Source organism: Chelonoidis abingdonii, chromosome 11 (assembly GCF_003597395.2).
Source record: "Chelonoidis abingdonii isolate Lonesome George chromosome 11, CheloAbing_2.0, whole genome shotgun sequence".
NCBI lineage: Eukaryota > Metazoa > Chordata > Testudines > Testudinidae > Chelonoidis > Chelonoidis abingdonii.
The window spans coordinates 2196540-2219488 of NC_133779.1; the positions used below are offsets into that span (position 1 = coordinate 2196540).

The 22949-nt window shown below is 40.4% G+C and overlaps 1 protein-coding gene across 2 annotated transcripts in view; it reads left to right on the forward strand.

Annotated features, from left to right (window-relative positions):
- The first annotated feature begins 233 nt into the window (after nt 1-233).
- Nucleotides 234-22949, forward strand: part of ZNF541 (zinc finger protein 541) — a 61415-nt gene continuing 38699 nt past the window's right edge. For both annotated transcript variants that reach the window (XR_004377008.2, XM_032804469.2), the window contains exons 1-10: nt 234-537; nt 1792-2035; nt 4570-6385; nt 9083-9141; nt 12349-12508; nt 13153-13320; nt 14392-14728; nt 15736-15799; nt 19287-19429; nt 19946-20049. Coding sequence is in view for 1 of the 2 variants with exons in the window: in XM_032804469.2 (XP_032660360.1) it covers nt 234-537; nt 1792-2035; nt 4570-6385; nt 9083-9141; nt 12349-12508; nt 13153-13320; nt 14392-14728; nt 15736-15799; nt 19287-19429; nt 19946-20049 (3399 nt within the window). In the remaining variant the exon portion in view is untranslated. The remainder of the gene's footprint in view (nt 538-1791; nt 2036-4569; nt 6386-9082; nt 9142-12348; nt 12509-13152; nt 13321-14391; nt 14729-15735; nt 15800-19286; nt 19430-19945; nt 20050-22949) is intronic.

The window sequence follows — 22949 nt, forward strand, 5'->3', positions numbered from 1 at the left end:
ATCTTGAGTTCTGTATAATAAGGATTGGTTTATTTATGGGCTAATGTATCAGTACTGGCATTGCTTTCATTTTAAAATGTATTATCTGTTCATCTCTGTTATCTAACTTTTTCCTGTTACCTTTTGTTTAGGAATCTTGCTATACACTAATGCAGTTTTCAAGCTCTGAGTCTTTCCCTAGTTTATCAGAAACCAAAGCATAGTCCCTGAGCAAACATTAAAGGTGGGTAAACATGGACCAGTACCACCTCAGTGATGAAAACTTCATCCAATCAGAGATGCATATTCCTGGATTTTCAGAGAGTCAAGGGCTGAACTGTAGTGACACTCTCAACCTTAAGCTGTGTCCAGATACAAGAGACATAATGTATACTGGCCTAAGCAGCCTAGATATGGATCCTAGCCTTTCAGCTGCAGATATGGCTAATGACACTTTGGAGGACAATTTAGATGCACTGTCTTTGTATTCTGTGAAGGACTGTGATTTTGTTAAACTCCTTGATGAGTCTGACTTTGGCTCACAGCCTTCTTTGTGTGGTGAGTACATTGGAATCTCCTTTGGTTGTAATTTTACAGTTCAGTGTAGCCAGAATTTTTCATTAGTTAATTTAGAACCTACAATAAACCTAGTGATAATCTCTTTGGGGTAGAGACTTAGGCTTCTAAGTCACTTAGGTGCTTTTGAAAATTTTGCCAGTCTTTATTTGTCTTGTAAATTGTCTTGCGTATTTATAGCTCTATAGAAAATAGTTACTAATAATTATTGTAATATTAAATAGGAGTATTTCCCCTACAATTCTGTTTCCTTAAAATTGTACCATGGCTAGGAATACACTTTCTGTTCAAAGTCTTTGCAATTTGATCTCCAGCTACAAATGGAAAATTTAAAAACATTAAAGTAACAGATTTGTTAAATATGCCGCTAACATCTACATTACTAGCTTTCCCTGAAGCATAGAAGAGACATTCTGTTTAATTCTTGTAGCTCAAATTCTCTGAGAAATGGATTTAGCAGAATGGGCTTTCTCCAAAATTTGCAATTAGAAGTTAAAAGGAGAATGTCCTTAGTAAAATACTGTTCTTGAAAGAACAGGGTACTATCACTGCTAGTGCAGATCAGTGATCATGCAAAAGTTCAAGGAACTATGAAGACAGAGAAAACAAAAAGACACAACTGGGAGCACTCAAATAAGAGGATGATAGAAATTTTTTGATACAATTTGGTGCATCTTTTATTTAACTGATTAGGCCAACTGATAAAATCTGTAGTGTATCTACCTCTCTCCTTTCTCATTCTGGTTCATAGGTAATGAATCTTAGATTTTTGAAGACAATGTAAGCTTAGTGGCTCAATGGATTTATTAACTAGTCAGTCATCTCTGGTGACCTTGGTTTAAATATTCATTAGGTCACAAGTGTAAAATAATTCATAGGAGTCTCCTATGTCCATTTTTGTCCAAAAGAGGGATAACATTATGGCAGAATTCAGCTCAGCTGACACTGCTCAAGAGATTCAGGACTGAAATAGCAAGCCACAACTGAGGTGCATTGTCAGAGCTGTGTGAGGGCAGAGGCCTCGAATATCAGTGGTGTTGCAGATCACAGGCTACGTTGTAAGACACAAAACTGTGGTGCATCATGCTTGCACTAGTTACCCTACCCTGTAACTAGGCTCCGAACAAAAAATGTAGGGGAATTAAAAAGAGAAATCTATGAAACCTTACATTATTGGGGTAATTTAGTAAGACACTGTATGTTACCTAATGAGTATAACTTTCACCCTTTATTTAGAATTGGGACTTCCTATCCCAGCAGCACCTAAAGAAGTTGAACAGGAAGGCAAGTCCAGTTCTGGCAGTGCCAGGAAAGGGAAGCATCAGCACAGCTCTCCTCAAAACCCTGTCCTGGATTGCAGTCTCTGTGGGAAGGTGTTCAGCAGTGCCAGCTCTCTTAGCAAACATAACCTGACTCACAGCCAGGAACGGAAATATATCTGTAAAATCTGCAGCAAGGCTTTTAAACGGCAGGACCACCTGTATGTAGGCGTTTACTAATATAAAGGGATAAAACTATGTTCAGTTTATGTTTAAAACAGTGTAGATAGAATTCACTTCAGTAGTACTTCATTTTCCTGTTTTAGGGTATGGCTACACTTACAGCTGTACAGCGCTGGGAGTTACAGCTGTCTTCATACAGCTGTGTAGGAACAGCGCTGCAGTGTGGCCACACTGACAGCTACCAGCGCTGCAGTGTGGCCACATTTGCAGCATTTGCAGCGCTCTTGGGAGTGGTGCATTATGAGCAGCTATCCCAGCGTTCAAGTGGCTGCAACATGCTTTTCAAAACGGGGGTGGGGTGGAGTGTGAAAGGGAGCATGGGGGAGACAGAGTGAATTTTTGGAGCTGACACTGTTCTCAGCTCCCTGTCTCGCAAGTTCTAAGCACTGGAAGATACACAGCACCTACCTTCAATCATTTTAAAAGTTTTGACCCTGTCCCCCACCCCTCTCTTATTCACTAAATGCAAATTATGCACTCCTAAATAGCCTTCAGACCACATAAGCAGCTGCTCAACACGGACTCCCCCCTCCCTTCTCTCCTCAAGCAAATAGCTGTGAACATTCCAAAGCAATTCCCCTGCCTCTGCTCGCTCGCTCGCTGGAGCAAAGAGCAGCTGTGTTTGTTTTTTAGATAAATAGCTCCGGGGAGCTCGGAGTTCAGCCATTCTTCTGGTTTGTTGTGGACAGGAATTCTGGGATACCTCTTAATACCCTGGAGGCCAATAAAAGCGCTTTTGGTGGCCACACTTGACGAGCAGCGCTGGATCACCAGGGCTGCAATCGTTACACCCCAAGCAGACTAGGTGTACAGCCAGTGCGGCAGCCAGGGAGTTGCAGCGCTGGGTGTGCCTTGCAAGTGTGGACACAGAGTAAATTGCAGCACTGTAACCCCATCACCAGCGCTGCAACTCTCCCGTGTAGCCAAGCCCTCAGTTTGGTTTAGATGCACAGTTAGACTACTTGGTACTTTGGTGTGAGCATTTGTCAGGCCAGCAGACCCCATCAAATTACATTGGAAAACTATATCAGTAGCAGAAGCAAGTTAGTTCTAGAATTTCCAGAGCATATTGGTGCAGAAAGGGCCTCATATGGTCATATAAGACATAGTTCAGCTTCAGAAGACTTGATAAGCTTGTATTGCGCAATAGCAACTAAGAACCTTTTATTTTTCTTTCTGATCAGTGGTCCAGGGAAAAGCGTACTGGTGTGGGAAGTACTTGTACTAGACAGCCAATTCTTGTGTGGTTTTAGCAGCCAATATATTGTGAACTGCAGTTAAAGATTAATTTTTCGCACCATTAATAACTGGGATTCTATTTTTCAAATGGTATATACACTTCTACCTCGATATAACACAAATTTGGATATAACGTGGGGACGGCGCACTCCGGTGGATCAAAGCAAGTTCGATATAACGCTGTTTCACCTATAACGCGATAAGATTTTTTTGGCTCCTGAGGACAGCGTTATATTGAGGTAGAGTTGTATAGCATTTGTTCTGATCTCCAGTGGTTCTTGAAGTATTGGAACTTCAGTGGTCTATTCTGGTTTCTTAATGTAGCAGTGCTGGACATCGGACCAGTGCAAATGCCAGTCCGAGGGAACAGGCTGGAGGTTTCAGTCCGTATTATATACAGACATATTTTGGATTAATATGTGTCCTTTGAGAGTGTTGTTCTGCTCTAAAAGTGTCTCCATAGAACGGGCATTTTGGTGTTCCATATTCATTGTTTCCCACTGGTTTCTGTATCAAATTTGCTTTGCTTACAAGATGATTTTTCTGATTGAAAGCTCCTCCCTGCCTCCTCCAAGCTCAGTGTGATTGATAGACAAGCAGGATTTTTTCCATTTCATGCATTTAAAGAAGCTCTGCTGGCCAAATTAGATCCTCATTTTGGTCTGTCTTCGTTGTCTTTATGTTATGCCTTCAATGAAACCTGTGCAACCCCATTATCCTTTGGTGGGTTTGCACAGGTATAATTCAGGGCATAATTGGAAGAGAATGGGGTGCAATGATGTTATTTAAGGACATTATTTTCTCTGCTGTACTTCTGTAACTTGTGAGAATGCAAAAGAACCTAGTTTGACTCACAGGGGACAGGATGAATTTCTCAGTGCTGCCAGTTAAAAACCATCTTTTTTGAGAGTTTTGAGAACTAGAAGGTCAGTTTTGAATTGGATTCAGCGTTAGGCAGCCACTGCAGGTGATGAAGGAGGGGAGTGATGTAATCCCTTCTTCCTAGAGTGAAAAAAAAAAAAGCAGTCAGGCTGCAGCTGTGTGGATCCCTCCTGCTTTAGAGAGCCCTAATCATGCTTTTTGTTTTATACTCTGTCAAACTCCTTTGAGTTCTGTAGGAGTTGCACTGGATATGTCAGTGCAGAATTTGACCTTCAGGATTTAATAAAACCGTAGAAGTGATAACTGAAATAGTTCAGAAAAGAAACGATTTAATTTCTGCTAGTCATTTTAATATGAGTCTTCTCTTCTGTCTTTTGTCTTTTTACCTCAGGAGTGGACACATGCTAACACACCAGAAAACAAAACCATTTGTATGTATAGAACAGGGATGCAATAAGAGTTACTGTGACCATCGGTCGTTGCTTCGACATTATGAAATGCAACATGGCTTGTCTATCTTGAAGGAGGCCACCTGTGATGACGATGCCTGTAAGGTCTCATCACCTTCTCATGATGCATTTGTCCAAAGAGGACAAGGTAGCTTGAGAACGGAGAGGCTTGCTGTTCAGTCTGAATCCAAATCTCCAAATCCTAGCCTGCCCAACAGAGACCTACTGAAATGTATTGTTAGCAGCATTGTAAATCAGAAGCTTCCATCAACTCCAGCATCATCTGCAAAGGACTTGAAAAGTTCACTGCAGTCTTGCTCCTCTGCAGCTGATCAGGTTTCTTGCATCCCATCTAGCATGACTGCACTATTTGAAGCTACAGGTGACAAGATGGTGAAGGAGCATTATCCTTGCCAAAAGAATGCCACCTCTTCCAATGTGTATGCCATAATAAATCCTGGTAATTTATCTATGATCACACCAGGAGAAAATACAGTTTGCAGTTTGACTGATACATCCCTACTTTCAGAATCACAGTTTCCTTTAGAGACTACGGGTTTGGAGTATTGGCCAAACAGCACTTTACCTTGTTTTCCATTATTCAGAGGCCAGAAGATTTCTGCAAACTCCTCCCATCAGTCAAGCAATAATTTTCAGTGGATCAGAAACATGCCAGTTTGTACTAAAGGCAAAGGGAATAGTGTTTATATTAATCACAATCCATCTATTACAGCTCAGAATGTTTCAGGTGGGTTTCCTAGACCTTCTCACGCGTTCGACTCATTTGCACAGATGTATGAGTGTCCAGATGCTCTGTCATTCGCACTTTTGAAGACCCAAGGGGAAATCTCAGGTGAAACAAAGCTCAGCAGTTTTGAGGAAACCTTTAGGCCAACAAAAAGACAAGAATGTGACATTGATTCCTGTCACTGGCAGAACATTCAGAAGCATAGTGTGATACAGAATGACGCTAACCCACACTTCAGGCAGCTTTTCATGGAATCCTCAGTGAACCAGGAGCATATGCAAGTGCAGCAACACCTGCTCCAAATGTTGACCAAATCTCAACACATTTTGTCCCACACCCAGGTGGTGGCTCCAACACAGAAAGCAACTTCTCAGGTGAGACAGGCTGTAGAAAAACCACTCCAAAATGTATTGCAACAGCAGCAGCAGGCTGATATGATTCACTCTCTTCTAGAGCACACAGAAGGTGAAGGGTCTCCCGTGTATATGCAAAAGACTTCGACCCAGTATCAGAAGGATGTGTCATCTGTTAGTGAGGAACAAGGCCAAATAGAAAGGCAGCAAGCAGCAGTTGGTTTGCAGTCTTCTCAGTCCCTGTCTGACCCTCTCATAAATTCAGTTTCTGTTTACTCTGCCAAGCAGACTAGACCCTTGAAAGGCTGTGTGGGATTCAAAGATATTGACAACCCAGCCCAACCCCAGACTGTAGTATGTGATAAAGCCCTGGGAAACTCTACTTCTGGGAAATCACGTCAGTGGGAAAACAATGCTTCTGTATATAGCGACAAAGAGAAGAATGAAGGATATTACAAAGGAACAGGTGGCAAACTACATTCCAGCAGTGGTAGACCTCGACGCTTGCCCAGTGTCCGAAAAGAGAAGCTGAAGTTTGACCTATCTTGCACAGCTTCTCCAAGTCAAGTGGCCATGGCTTCCTTTTCATTACCTGGGACTTCACCCAGTCATGTGACTGAAAAGAAACACAAACTAACCATTTTTAATAGGATTCAGGTATGTTCAAATCTTCTTTTATTTTTTAATGAATAAAATAAAAATGTTTACATTTTTAAATAAATAAATTGAAAACAGAGATGGCATTTTAATGCTTAGAGTGGGGAATTAGGAGTCAGAAATCCTGGCTTTTCCTAATGAAAGTTACTGGGAGGTATGTGTCTAACTCATATGGGTGCTTTTGCATCTTTAAATATCTAAATAACTTTGTAAATTTGGCCCTCTGTGTCTCAGATTCTCCATCTTTAAAATGAGGATAATGATATTTAGCAGCCTTCGAGAAGTCCTGACACAGTATTGGAGCAGTGACTCAAGGCATCATTTTTTAGCTCAGAAGTGAAACCACTATTGTAACCTTTGTGGTTCAAAACAAAACAAAACCACCACGTAAGCTAGTCTTCATGAAAATTAGGGTGTAATGTAAATATATAGGGGAAGTTATTTTAAAATGAAGACCTCTTGCACCAAATTTGTACAGAAGGCTGCAATTTGTAGTGGAAATACTCACACATTTTAACAGGGCTGTGCTAGTAGACTATGCTAATAACTTCTTGTCAAGAGGAATCAAGTTGGAATCTGATTCTGGATTGTGATGGGATTTTAACCAGCTCATCCGAAAGCAAATGTTTATGTAGTTGCAGAATAAAACTTTTTTTCAGACTAAAAAAAAAATCCTCAGCATTGAAAATATTTAGTATTCTACAGGATAAATAAATAGTTTCATAGTTACTGTTGATCTTGATGGCTTTGTCAGGATCATATTACTACATTATTTTAACTTGTGGGAGAAATGCTCATAATTCATTCAGTTCTTCTAGTGAATTATGTATTAGGCTTAGTCACTAATCAGTGAAGATATCTTTCAGTGCTCCCCTGGGTTGCACTGAAATATTTCTTTGCTTTTCATAAATCAAAAACAGTAAAGCTTAGTTTGACATCCTTCACACGTGGTAGTCTGACCAGATCCTTATTTCTTGTACTTTATTTGCCAATGTTGCTGTATTAAACTTCATCTTGAAGGGTGTGGTAAAGTGGGACCAACATTCTTTTAAAGAGCACATCAGTTACGTTTTTTCTTTTATTAGGAATACAAGTATGGGGCAATTAGATGTGCTTTTAACCTGAGATCTGAAAATACTTTATACTGGTTCATGAAGGAGGTTAATTTTACCTCTGTTTTATAGTTTGGAAAACTGGGGCACAAAGATGTTACATGCAGTATTAAGTTAGTTTCCAGTCTGGAGTAGAACCTAGGGTTCCTAACTTTAGGTACTGAGCCATAACTATTGGACTTCATTGTTTCCCTGTGTTCTTTTAAGTGTTTTTTGTTAGTGTTGACAGCTTTAGACTCACCAAAAATAATCTTTAGCATTTACATGGCCCCTTACATATTTCAGAGTGCATTAAAAACATTAACTAATTAATTCAGTGACAGTGGTGTAAAAATGATTTAACAAGATGAAGTCTCACAGGATGCTTAGTAAAGCCTTTCACCTAGGTTCTTGGTTCAACTTGGGCTCTGGTCAGTAATAAAACATTGCTAGCATCAGACTCTTCAGGGAGCTTTGTGAAATGAGTCAGTACGATAATGGACAGGTGTCCATATAGCACAAATCACTTTCTCATTTGGGAGTAACTAGTGCCTAACTGCTTGCATCAGCAGAGAAATCGGGCTAAATAGTTATACACAATGAACTTCTCACCCTTAAAGATAGTTCTTTCAGGTCAGAGATGAGGCACATTGATGGAATAGGGTAGGGAAGCTGCTTGCAATAGTGCTGCCCATGCTATACGTGTTCTATGGATAAATAGGAGTTTTGAGTCTCCAAGGTTTTGTGGAGAGTCATTTTTGTTTTGTTGATTATTAGTAGCTGACTTCCAGCCCCATGCAGTCTGATGACATCTCACCCTCATGCACTACTCTGATGGAAAGTTTATTTGCATGCTTTTGTCCAGGCTCTGCATGAACTGCTGCTGTTTCTGCAGACCATTTGGTCACCTGTCATCTATGCACTGAGGTGACCCTTTGTGCAAGGAACTCCCCCCCTGTTCCATACTGCGGAGGAAGGTGCTGAACCACCTCTGTGGTACTGTTCCCCACCTTCCCCCTGGAACCTTGCAGAAGGCTCTCTGTATTCTGGGGCCTGCCATTGCTGCGGGAGAGGTGAGATGCTGGCTGGGCCAGAGGAATGCCAGCACTAGGAAACCTGCACGAAGCTCAGAAGCTATAGGAACTCTCTTAACTCCTTGAAGTCTGTATGGGGCATCTTGCTTCCTTCCCAAATCCCTGCATGTGGCCACCAAGCATTAGGAGTCTAAGAGATTGGAATGTAGGAGGAGAGGATCCTCCCTCTCTGGCATTCTTCTGCAGGAGGTTACTTTCTCTGTGCTGCTGATTGCTCTCTGTTTGAGAGGGTCCTGTAATGGGGAATATGCAATTTAGATAAACGAGTGGTGTTGATTGGATCTCGTGTGTTATTTGTATATGCACACAAGGGTTATGAGGATAAATTCATTAATGTTTGTAAAGGGCTTTGGGATCCTGTAAAGAAAGTTTCTAAACCATGTAACTGCAAAGTGTTATTTTTAGGAATGAAACAACTCAGAAGTTCCATGTCTTGTTTCAGGATGGAATAACTATTGTAAGTTTCAATCATGGACAGCATAACATCTGTTTTTGATTTTTTTTTAACTCAGGGTGGAAATATCTACAGCCTTACTAATGCAGTGAGGGAAGAAAACTTGTCAGCTGGATGGTAAGCAGGGTACACTGTAGTCTTGACAGAGCTTCAAATAAAATAATGTGACACAGATTTTTATTTGTACTTTTAGGTTTGGCTTCAAGTGTGTATGTTAGCAGTAAGAGGCCGAATTATGTATTTGTCTGTTCCCTTAGGGTTGGATTTTTACATAGCCTTTTTTTTCTGTGGTGAGCTCTGAGATTATGCTAATTAATAAGTGTTTGAATTAGAGCCACAAGGCTTTCATAAAACTACTTTCTAACCCACAAGCATGAAAGCTATATAGCAACTTAACTTATGTATGACAGAGGGATATTTGAGTGCAGTATTTAAGGTTATTAAGATGATAAAAACTGACCAGTCCTTTTCTTTTCACACATGACCGTAATGAATGAGGGTTCACGATGAAAGGAATGGAAGGCAAATTTAGAATAAAATTAAAAGAGATTCACCTCTGGGCAAGAAGGGCTTCACTGGGTCTTAAGTTGAGCACAGGTCTTGTGCTGTGTTTCATCCACAATGAGTAGTCAGCCTTTGAAATTTATTGTAGGGGCAGAGAGTCAAATACCAAAGCTGGATTTTTAAAAGTGGATGGATAATTTTATGACTAGTAATTTATTTAGGGCAAGTTTGTGCCCTGGTCCTCAGTGGCTGCATAGGGAAGTAAATACCCTTCCCCCTCCCTCTGTTCAGCTGCTTAGAACCTACCTACATCACTACTTGGGTGCTGGTGTAGAGAGCAGGGACTGCACTCCTGATATTCCATCCTCAGGTAAGCCATGGTCTATCTTCCCATATGGCAGCCAGTGGAGCTGATCAGTTATTAAATGAGGAAGTAAACTGTTCCCCGAAAAGGGGTGTCGGAGCCTACTTCTTCCTGGGGAAGGAGGGGAGGAATTCTGTGAGTGTTCAGTGGAACACTTTGGGTCACAGTTCATTCCTGGGGTTCCTTCTTGGGTGATGCAGCTCTCTTCTGCCCTGTTCTTAAGTCTGAGCCTTTGTGACACTTCCTGTGGTACCCAGAGCTGTGAGGCACCTTGCTACCACCAGCCCTTAGCGTTAAGAAGCCTTGTCTGTGCCTGCCAGGGCTCAGCTCCCTGACACCACAAGCCTCAGGCGACACAAGCACTGCCTTCAGGCTTCCACAGGCCCCATCCTCTCTTTACAGGTTAATGATAGGCACACTTCCACCCTGAACTCTCTGGAGCATCCTCCTGGAGTATCCAGCACCTGTTCCATTGAACACTCACAGAATTCATAGATTCTCTACTCCCCAAGGAAGAGGACACCCCAGTGTACCAGTTACGGCTCAGGATCGCCACTCTGATCAACACACAGCACTTAGATATGTTTATAGTAAAAACTAGAAGTAGTTTATTTAACAAAGAACAGAGATTTGAATGGCTACGTATAAAATAAAATCATAACATGCTTTGTAGAGCCGAAACTTAACGAACAAGACATCATGTCATATAGAGGAAAAGCTCACTCAAAATCCTTACAGTGTATTATAGCCAGTCTTGGCTGTAATCTTCTGTTCATGAGACAAGTCATGTCCTCTTGCTTCCTCAGTGGAGAGATCCCCTGTGTCTCTTTGCAATCCCAGATACATCCAAACAGTCCTTTGATCTTTATTCATAAATAGGACACCCTCCTGTTTATTGTTCTTCCCAGTGGCCTCCCTCTCTTGTTGACTTTGCAGTCTTTTAATTAATCTGGCTCCACATGCACATAGGCTTACCTTGTGAGACACATGGTGCACAATACACATTTGTCCAAACAAAGAGAGATAAGCATCTCCTGTCCCCTGACCAAACAGAATCTGTCCAAGGCTGGTTACCTCCTGGTGACCTGCTTTTAACTTCAAGGCTTTAAGAACATAATTTCCAGTATAGATATGTAACTTCCTAAATATTACTCATATATACATTACAGAGTGACTAATAATCAGTAGTTGTTGATAGAAACTTCACATACCACTCTTTGATATCACATACCATCAGACTCAGGGGATTCCTATACATCCCTATGCAGCCTGGGGGTTCTCTACCACTTGGCACCAGGAGATTTCCTGGGTCACAGCCTTACAGTCCAATCTAGTGAAATTCGGTTGAATTCAATGGAGTTGCACAAGTGTAGCTTGAGGGCAGAATATGGCCCACTGATTTAATTCTTCTGTAGAGATTGCATAGATTAATTTAATATAATTCTTCATTTAAACTGCACAAACAGCTGCCTTTTCTACAGTGCCACTAACCATGATAGATATGCCAATAATTTTCCATCATTAAGAAATTGATTGACATTGATTAAGAATCTGAAGAATCTATTCCTGGTCTGTAAAGACTGAAAGTCACAGTTTATAGTGAGCAAGTGTCCACATAAAAAAAAATCACCCACACATCAAGGTAGTCTCCTTCTCTCTCTCCCCATCCTCCATTTCTATCCCCAGGAGAGGAGCCAAGGACTGAATGGACCATAGAGTCTGAACTCATCTCTCATTCTCACCCCTAACGTGGTCCCTTCACATTAGGGTGGTAGGTGTGTCGGTGTTGGAAGGCATGAACTGCCTTTGCTTTGTTAGTTTTGTGGCAAGAGGACTCGAGTCTCCAGAGCTGTTAATCTGCTACCATTCATCAGCACAAAATTCACTAGGGGAAAAAAATAAAAGGAAAAACAGCACACATGTAACACATGTTTTCCAATGGCAACATCAAAATTACAGAAATTCCATATGGTATGTTTAATGCATGGCTTAAGAAAATGCTCAGCAGGATTTTGAATGCAGGCATCATTTTTAGAGGAAGTGGTGTGGAGCTCTGTGTGAACTCGAAAGCTTGTCTCTGTCACCAACAGAAGTTGGTCCAGTAAAAGATATTACCTCACCCACCTTGTGTTTCTGTTTTTGGAAAAGGCATTTCTGCATAGTTGGTAACAGTGGTACAACTGCATGTAAATGCTCAAGAGGGCATTTCATTACATCTCCTGTTTAAAACTATCTTTCTAACATGGTTGATTTATGTCCCAGTGGGGAATTTTCTCTGGTTAACATAGTTTGCTGATAAATGAACTGTAGAGACTTTTTTTCCAGCTAGACATAAAATGAGATCTAAAGAAGGGAATGCAAGCATGCACCCAATATTGATAGAGACTAAATTGCAAACAGGAGTTCAGCTTCATAATGTTAATTTTCCATCCTTTTACCTTGCTTTCCATGCTTAGTAATAACACCAGTGGTGTCCCTGCAGATGGGAACAGATATGCAAGTGGTTTCGTTTGCAAGACCTGCAGTCAGCTGTTCTACACCGAGAAAGGTTTAAACAGCCATATGTGTTTCCAGAGTGAACAATGGCATTCACCACCAGGGAAAATGGAACAGCAGGTAAAGGGAAATTGAATCCCTCAGTGCTTGTTAGTTAATGGAGTTTGAAGTAAAGTCACAAGGATTCTTAAAACCTGTTCTTGGCCTATGGGGATAAAAATGTCTTGAAGCAAGTTAACCTTTGTATTGAAAATTAAGAATAATAGGATAGAATCTAGAATTCTGGAGTATCAGACACCCTTCAAGTGGTTATTGTTCAGTAGGCATCCTTAAACAATTGCAATGTTTCAAAACAGTGCTGTTTCCTACAAAATTTTCTACTATATAGACACGGAATAGCGCTGAAAATGGTCACTTTCTTTTTATAAGATAGAATTTTTAAAGTGCGTCTACTGTGGCAGCACAGTCTTAGGGTTTGAGAGCTAAGTTTGGAGTGGAGTGTGGCATAATGGTTAGAATAAGGGACTGCTACTTATGGGTTCTATTCCTGGCTCTGTCACTAACTTATGTTACTTTGGAGAAAGTCATTCAAATCTTTGGGTCTTAGTTTTTTCCATATATAAAATAGTGATAATAATAGTGATCGAATGCAGAAGGATATTATGAGAATTAGTTGTTTGCAAAGGACTCTGAGATCCTCAGATGAAAGATGCTATGAGATATGCCTGTTATTATTATTATTTATTAGAATTTTTTATGTTAAGGTGTACAATGCAGAAAACTTAAACCCTCAGAAATTGTCACTCAAGCCAGTAGGAGATGGAAACACTCCATCAGAAATTAAGAAACCTTTAGAAGACGTAACAGTGGCACCTCTTGTGATCCCAGTCTCTGTACCTGTGACAGCTATGAACCAACAGACCAGGAACAAAGTGGGTTGTGATTTGTGTTCTTCTGAATGGTATACATTGACTTTAATGGGATAACTTCTGTGAGCAATTGTTCACCAGTATGTGAAATCCATCCCTGCTCAGAGGGTTACCAAAAAGCCTATGTACCATGTGGATCCTACTTAAACCCCTAAAATAGAACTTAAGTGGCTCTTCCCTGGTGGCTTTCTATACAGCAGTGGATTTCACTTCCACGTAAGAGGTTCCTCTGGACCTATGAGATTAATCAATTAGAAATATATAAATATGTTAATCCAGTAAACCACTTTGAGTTGCATAACATTTGAAGATTGTGAGAAATGTCTGAATTATGATGTAAGTCTTATATTTGGCTTTTGGGTTTGTGGAAAAAAAATATTTGGGATTACACGGTTAAGGCAACATTGAACTGAGTTTATTTAATTTGTTAAATTTGAAAAAAAGTAATTTGTTCTATGTGTCTTGCTAGTAATTGCCTTCTCTGGTAATTCTTTGTCACCAGTAGCAATAGTCTATCTAAGAAGTTAGCAAATAGGCTTTCCTAGAAAAATTATTAGGAAAGCATATTATAGACTTACTTTGCTATCAGAACTGGTTGGTGAATTTGATTATTGTGTAGGATAATTATTTGGTTTAAAGCAAATTAGAATATATCGGAACTCTTTAGGAAGGATTCACAATGATAACTCTCTCAGTGCTACACGATTACAAGGAAACTTACATAGGACTCTAATTTACATTCCTTGCTCACATGAATACTTCCGTGGATTTAAATGGGATTACTTGCATGAGTAAGGGCTGCAGAAGAGGGTCCTTTCTTTAACTCTGCTCATAAATCTTGATGTTTGCTGTTAATTATTAGTCCTGAAATGATGGATCACAAAAGTGAGATTCTGGAAAACCCTCAAACATGCAAACGTCATGAGTCTCATGTAATTTCAAGCTTTCTCTTCTGTTAAATGATTTTAAGTGCCTCATATTGGTCATAAGCCACACATCTTAAATGCCAGAGACTCACACTTGTTACCCTTGTTCCTGTGGTCAATTAAAATTCCAAATGAAATGTCTCCTCAGGTTATTGAAAAGGAAAGCCAGGATGAGAAGGACCTCAGGAAAAGTTTGCCCCCAAAAAAGAGGAAGAGGCAGACTCGTCCCAAATTGCTCTTTATCCCACCTCCACCTCCCTTGTGTGCTGAGATGCAGCCAGCCATGATGGGAGGATGCCATGAGAGTAATCTTCGATCACCTGTCTACATGGTTGACCACCTCCTGAGAGACTTATTCCAAAACTCTCCATATACCCCACCTCCTATGCTCAGCCCAATACGGGAGGGATCAGGACTTTATTTTAGCACTCTTTGTTCTTCCTCTACTAATGCTGGTCCCAACAAGCTGTACAGTACCATTCTAGGTAATAAAAACCACAGTGTTCACATTCAGCTAATAATAATAGTAGAAAGAAATCCAGTTTGCTGTCATTAGCTTTATGGGCCCAGATTGTCTGTTGCCCTGACCTTTGTGCAGACATTTAATACAATGCAAAATGGGTGTAATTGGTACTAATTAGAAAGGCCCACACTTTTGCACTGGTGTTAATGACACAATGTAAAGATCAATGGAAAATCTGGATCTATATGTCCAACAGAGTAAGTTAAGAATGAAAACTGCTCAACTAACTTTTTTTGCACTACTTTTCTGTTATGTTGGTCTAAGCGTTAAAAGCATTTGACAGTTACTCCAAAATGTACAAATATTAGTATAGAGGCATCAACATTCAATCATTATATATGTTTCTATTCCTGGTGCCAAATTCTTCCAATCCTAGAACAGTTGTACACGCACCTTCACTCTGAAACAATGTAAAATACCTGTATTTTCCAACTCTGCAGCACAGTGCAAAGTTCTCCCTCCTCCAAGGTCTAATTATTCATTCTAAAAGCATGTATAATCTGTGGTTGGGTTATACTCAGGGGCCACTGCTGAGTTAGGGGCTTACAGACAGCCAGGAAGAATAGGAGCAGACATCTTTCAGCTTATCCTACCCGTACTGGCAGCTGGTTTCTGAAAGGAGGAATGCACCCGCCAGAATTTGGCTCCAGATATTATATTTAATATTGTATGGTATTTAGATTTTGTTTATGATTCCAAGATAAAGACCTGTTGTGCCTGTGGGATGACAGCTTGTAATGAGTGGTCAAAAAAAAAAAAAAACTGAAAAATTGTGTGAGGATGTTCCATATTGAGGGCCTGTTCTTGGAAGACATAGTCATGTGAGTAGTTCCCTGAAGTCAGTGGGAATTCCAAGAATTAAATAGCATCAAAAGTAGTTGCCATGACATTTTCGATGAGCATAGCAAGTAAGGCCAAGGGGAAGGGTCTTCTGAGTACATTTATCTTCAATGTATTTTTATTTTTTAGGCAGAATGGATGGAGACTTTGGATTCTCTCTTGTGAAAGATAACACAAAAATCACCATAAAGCCGTAAGTTGGGGCATAATAATAATAATTAATAAAAATTTTCACACTTCTCCATTAGTCAGTACTATAGCATTAAACAAGTGACGGGACACATCATTATGAGACTAGAGCTATTTCCCTCCCTGTACAGTATCCTTGGCTACTGAAGAAGATGGGATAACTGGACTAGCTGGACCATTGGTCCGAGGCAAGGAGTGAGAAAGTTTGAGTGCAAGACAGATCCCATCATACAAGCTAGTCTTTGGCAAAATATTTTCATATGAGGCTGTGGGTTTTCTGTAATTCCTTAGACCCAAAGTTATTATTTCGACTCTGAATTGTCAGCGAGCAGCACAATCCCAGGGGGAAGAGAGAGTGGAATTCATGAACATATGGAATGGAAAGCAGTGCTTGAAATGCATGGAGTGTTGTTCAGGGGTCAAAGAAGGGTCTAGGAGTAGTTTGCTGGGTTCAGTTCTTGACTCGGACACTAATTTGCTGTCAAGTTCAAGCACCACTTCAGCACATGCCTAACTTTAAGCACATGAGCAGACCATTGACTTCAATGGAGCTACTCATGTGCTTAGTGTTCCGCACATTCTTAAGTACCGTTCTGAATTGGGCCCTGCTTAGCACTTCACTAGACCATTCCATCTGAGGATCTAAAAGTGCTTTACAAACATGAATGAATAAAGCTTCACAGCAGCCATATGAGTTATGTTAGTATTAGTATTCTAATAAAGAGAGTATTCTCATTTGGAAGAATGCTCTTGTGCTTTAATCACTATACCATGCTGTTCTTACCATGCTTAAATTTCACTTCCTCTTTCTGTGCCTCAGTTTATTGATCCTTGAATAGGAATAGTAACACATACCTGCTTCACATTTGTGTTGTGATCCTTAATTAAATGGTTGTAAAGCACTCAATGTTTGGAGCAAAGGAACTGTATAAATGCAGAGTGTTACTGCATCAATTTAAACAAAGTTTGACTGTGTTATTCCTGATGTTTGGTCAAGTCATTCTATCATGCATTCCTTTTATTCTCCACTCCCCGTTAAAAAAGGAACTTGGAAAATGTTAATAGTGGGGAAAAATACAATTTTAGGAGACTGAGAATCTTGGCTATTGCAACTACAATGTTTTAAAGGCCTTTTAAAATAACATTATCCACCTCCCTCTTCCTTCACTCGCACACAAATCTGTCATTTGGCTGGTTCTCTCGCTGTCTTGCATCATTGGCCGAATTAATAGCATTTTTGGCCAGATAATGTCAGACGCTGGCCAAAGTGAAGTTGCAACAAAATATCCAGTGCTATCCCCATTAAACATTGACTAGATTATGCGTGAGGCTAGCATAATAAATAAAGATTGCTCTGTCTTTTCATTTTTTCTTGGGGTCTTTAGATATCCTGCTCTGTCATCTGTCATAGCCACCTTTCTTGTTATCCATTGTTAATTTCACCCTCTGCCTCTCAGTTTACATGTCTATTAGTATGTCTTTGACAATGGCCAATTCCAGATGCTTCAGAGGAAGGTGTAAGAACCATGCAGTTACGGAATAACCTGATACCAGGGAAAGATTTTTTCCTGATTCCCCATTATTTAGAGATTGGCTTATGTCCAGAAGTAGGAGAGCTTACAGCACTTCTGAAACCCTTGTCTTTTTAAAAATCCTTACTATTATAACTCTGAGTTTTCTTATTACCCATATAAATGTCTATCCTTAACAGCTGTAATTTTGTGAACTGTATTTTTGTCAATAGCGGTGACAGATGGTGATACTTAAAATATTTGGCTAGTAATTTTAAATATTTTACTAGTATGGAGTGAGTTTAATAGTGTGAGTGATATTGTGGTTCTTGTTAAATAGAAAAGGTGCACAGGGACTATATAGGTATTACATTCCTTTTGTTTGGGCTCTAATTACCTAAGGAAGGATAGAATCTTCTCTGATTGTCATTGGATGTGTAACATGGACAGACAGAGTGACAGTGCTACAGTAGTTGTGGAATAATGAAGTAAGATTTATCAAAGATGACTAATTCTGTTTGCAGTGAATATAGCAGTGATGTGTAGCTTGGCATCTAATGAAAAGCTAAGATCTGGATAACATATCCGGAAGGGGGCATGGTTAACAAGATTGCGCCATATGGGTTAAATATACGTAGTGACAAGATAATCTATAACAGGATTATCCTGCAATAAGACAACCCACTGAAGAGTTTCATGCCATTTACAAGAGCAAGAACTATACGTAAAGGCAAACCCTAGAGCAGTGCGTAAGGGGAAACTGTGAAAACCACAAGTCAGCAGAGCTGATTGAGAATTAAGGAGGATAAAAGTAATACTGGTGAAAAAGATCTAGATGTCCTAAGAGTTTTACATGCAGTTTAGTCACAGAATACTTGAACCATACACGTTACACTGAATGCTCATTGTGGGGCCATCAGTTGAGACTACACATCTGTTCTAAGCCTTCTTTGATCCAGCCAAGGGTAAGATATTAAACCCATCGCTATGTCTCTCACTGGGAATTATCTAGAGCACTGAACTGTTTTGTTCTTATATATAAAATACCAGCTCATAATTTCAAGACTGGCAGCAGGAGAACTGAAGTTGTGGCTTTCCCATACAACTGATAGTGCTGGCAGCTCAGTTCAGGCTTTCCTTCTCTGTCCTGCCAATATGCTTCAACTTACCTTTGCCTGCAGAGGTACTCTCAGTAGGTATAAGGTGTTCAGTCTCCTTGGCTCATTCACTCCTTGGCCTCAGTGCTGAGTTTTCCAACAAGGACACCTGTTCTGATAGTAGTTTTTGTGATGTGGGTATCTGCCTCGTTATAATCAATTACATTTCATACAAGCCACTGAAGAGCTGAAATTCACGGTTAGTGACCTACTTTTAATTTTGTAGTTGCTTAGGGCCTGATGTACTGCTGTGTTACTCCAGTTTTACACCGATGTAATGTCATTGCTTTAGATCATGTTATATTGACGTGAAACGAGTAACGCAGAAGTACATCAGGCTTTTGTTGGGTATAGACAGCTTCCTGGTCCGGGTCAACAGCTTCAGGCTAGCGCTCTAAAAATAGATGTGTAGACAACAGTTTGAAGTTGTGGAATGGGCTGGACCAGGGAACTCTGAAGCCAACCCCCTCCAGCTCGAGCTGCAAATTTAAAGCACAGTCTACACAGCAATTTTTATACTGCTACCACAAACACTGCTAGCCCAAGTCTGTCAACCTGGGCTGGGAAGCTCACTCCCACTGGCATTGTAGACATATCCATTGTCTCTTGCTGTTTATTTGGGGACGGATAAGGTGCACTAGCTATGGTTTGCAGAGGCATTTGTGTGCAGCACAAATGACATATTTATTACACTGCATCTTGTTCATCTTTATGCTCTGAAATGCTGTATTGCTCTATGTGTGTTTGTGTTTATCTGCTTACTTATTGAGTTACCTTTGTTCCCAATTCATTTTCCCTCATCCTCCACTTTTTATTATTTTAGACACATTAACATTGGAAACCGGTTTCAGGCAGAGATACCAAACCTCCAGGATAGAACATTTTTAGAAAATGATGAACATGCAGCATCGTTAGTGTGGAAACCCTGGGGAGACATCGCAGCTAACCAGGAAACACAGGACAGAGGTGTCTTAAAAATGTTATCCCAAGACTATCCCAAGATTTTATGATTAGAAATTGTTTTGCTGTCATTGCAACCTTGTGTTCTTTTTTAATTCTCTCCTTTATTAACTGCATTGTGCTGTGGAAAATGTTAATTTTCTTGACCTCCTTCTCAACACAGTTGCATTACAGGGAGGGAAGTGATTTGCTTAGTTTTGGGAGAGCTAAAGCAGTAAACAAATTAGACAGCCGTGATGCTCCCAGTGGCATCTCCTCGTCACAAATAGTCATGAACATCTTCATTAGTCTCCATTCATCTACAGTGAGTTTGAAAGAGGAGATGTTTTGCTTAAATACAGTGATTTATCAGTGAGACAGCCATGCTTAAAACAGAGATGAGACATTTTGCCATTCTTTCTGTGTTTTACTGGTGGCCCATTTGAGTATCGCAATTGTTCTTTTTTCTTTAAAGTAATGTTCTCATGCACTTTTCCTGCCTCCATCATGGAACTTGACTCTGCTTTCTGATTGTGGTTGCAGTAACAGGGCTACTAAATGTGGCCTGCTCCAGTGTGATGCCAGGGGGAGGGACCAATCTAGAACTAGCCCTGCATTATCTGCATGAAGCACAAGGCAATATTCTGGTAAGAGCTAGTTATTTAGTCATAGGCAATAAGTGGCCAAGCTCTGTTCTTAGTTACAACTGGTGTGAATTTGAAGTAATTCCATTTTTCTCCAGGCTTATACCACTTGTAACTAAGAGTAGAATTTGACCAAGTGTCTCTAAACTTAAATGCAGCCTACCAAATCCTATTGTTACTGTCTGAGTTTCTGTATCTTAGAATCGTTAAACACCACTGGCGGTGCCTCCATATCTAACAGGCCGTCAAGAAAGATTTATCACTGTTTTCATTGGAAATAGTGTTAGCCTCCCATTGACTTCAGTGGATGCAGGGTCAGCCCCCCAAATTTGCTATTCCACTTTAGTAGCTTAGTGAATATTGTTTTGAGTTTTCACTATAGTTCAACTAACAAGTCATTTCTGTTCCTTTCTGATTCAGGAACGCATACCTATTGAAAGAAAATGTGAATGTATTTAACTTTAAGGTTGTACTTAAGCTCTGTTGAAGTCAATGGGATTGTATTTGTGTGCTTTCCTGGACAGGGATGAATTTACACATCAACTTAAGTGCTCTGCAGACTCTCAGAGACTAGGATTATATATAGAAATATACCTATCTCATAGAACTGGAAGGTCATTGAGTCCAGTGCCCTGCCTTCACTAGCAGGACCAAGTACTTATTTTGCCCCAGATCCCTTAGTGGCCCCCTCAAGGGCTGAGCTCACAACCCTGGGTTTAGCAGGCCAATGCTCAAACCACTGAGCTATCCCTCCCCTGATGAGACAAGTGTAGATATTATTATTTAGAGAAGAGGGATTTTAGTTTTTACACTGTATGTACATTTCTGTGCACATTAAATGCCAAACTCAGATGCTTGGAAAGTTGTCAATGTGACCTTCTGTGTCACAGAATTTGAGCTGCGCTGCTCAAGTGTAAAACTGAAATATAAAGAGCATTACTGTTTTCCTCATTTCAAGAACATCTGTAAGCCAAGTCTTGCATTTTTAGAGTTCAAGGGCATAGAGCAGGAGTCCCCAACTTGGTCCCGCCTGGTGGTGGAGCATCCGCCAAATTTCTGTGGCATTTTGGCGGCAACACCGCTTGATGACGCTGCTTGCTGCTGACAAGCAGTGTCATCGAGAGGCACCGCCGCTGAAATGCCGCAAAAATTCAGTGGCATTTCGGCAGATGCTCTACAGCTGCCACGGTCCTTCGTCTGGCGCCCGCCAGTCGAAAAGGTTGGGGACCCCTGGCATAGAGAATACAAGTTTTAGTAGCCAGGAGCCTCTGCCATGCCATTTTCAAATTAACCTAAAATTACGTTCAGTTTATCCCCAACAGTGATTAACAATATATTTGTTATAATTACACTTAAGTCTGTCTGGCATTGGTTTGTAAGATTAATTTTTTTGGTATATTAATTAGCCATACATTATTTTGTTACTTTGAAAGTCTTTTAAATGTATTGTAATAAAAAGGTTATGCAATTCCCATTCTGAAAATTAAGAATCACCAGACTGGATGAAACCCAAAGTAGATAGTGCAGTATGCTGTCTCTGCTGGCTGGCACCAGATGCTTTAGAGGAAGATGTAAGAATCCTGCAGTCAGAAGATATGGGATAATTTGCCTCCCACATAGGTCTCATCCTAATCTCGAAGAGTCAGAAATTGGTTTAAGACCTGAAGAACAAAGTGTAATATCTCTTCCAAAATTTTTGTCATTTTTTACGACTCCAGGCATTCCTGTTATCCATATAAATATCCAGTTCCATTTTGAATCTTGTTAAATTCTTGGTCTCAACAACTTCTGTGGCCGTGAGTTCCACAGTTTAATTTCATGTTTGAAAAAGTATTTCTTTTTACCAGCTTTGAATTTCCCACTATTTAATTTAATTGACTGTCCCCTTGTTCTTGTGTTGTGAAAGAGAGAGAACAGAAGTTCCTGATCTACCTTCTGTTTGCCATTTATTATTTTATAGACTTCTATCATGTTCCCTCTCATTCATCTCCTTGCCAAGGTGAACAGTCCCAGTCTTTGCAGTCTCTCTTTGTATGACAGTGTAAGTTAAACCATCAAAGCCTTTTTCTGGGTCAGTGCCTCAGTGCCCATCTGTGAGGGAAGCCATATGAAGAGCGCTGGATTATTTGTTTGATCTGCAGCAATATATTTTCTCTTGTTTGTTTATGATTACATACAATTATAGAAATTTAGGGCTGGAAGAGACCTCAAGAGGTCACCTACCTAGTCCATCTATCTGTGCTGAAGCAGGATTAAGTATACCTAGACCATCCCTGGCAGGTATTTATCTAACCTGTTCTTAAAAACTTGCAAGGACAGGAATTTAACAACCTCCCTTGGTAACCTGTTCCGATGCTTAACTATCCTTATAGTTAAAGTTTTTCCTAATATCTAACCTAAATCTTTTTAGCTGTAAACTAAGCCAATTACTTCTTGTCCTGCCCTCAGTGGATATAGAGAATGTTTGATCTTTGTCTTCTTTATAACAGCCTTTTATCATGTCCTCCTTCTTATGGTAACCAACACACTTAAGATCTGGTCCTGCTGCTATTGAAGTAAATGGCAAACCTCTCCAAGGTCTACTGGCTTAGGGTGGAGTTATCTCTGAGGCAGTGCTGAGCCTAGTGCAAGGACTGAGAAGGGAGGCAGTGCGTCCCCCAGGGGCTTACTGGTTCACCTAACGCACGGGTTAGAACAGCCTTGGGGCTTGCACTAATTTGTGGCCCAGGTACAGTGGCTATTGTGGAACACTCTGGCCACATCCTCCTTCCTGCAGTGTGCTCCAGATGCCCCATACTTTTTCTGTGCAGGGAATTGCTGCGGGGGAGTAGTCTGTCTTAGTTCCAGGCAGAGAAGGCTCTTAAGCCTGGAGTGTCCCTGGCTGGGGGTGGTCTTATGGTTGC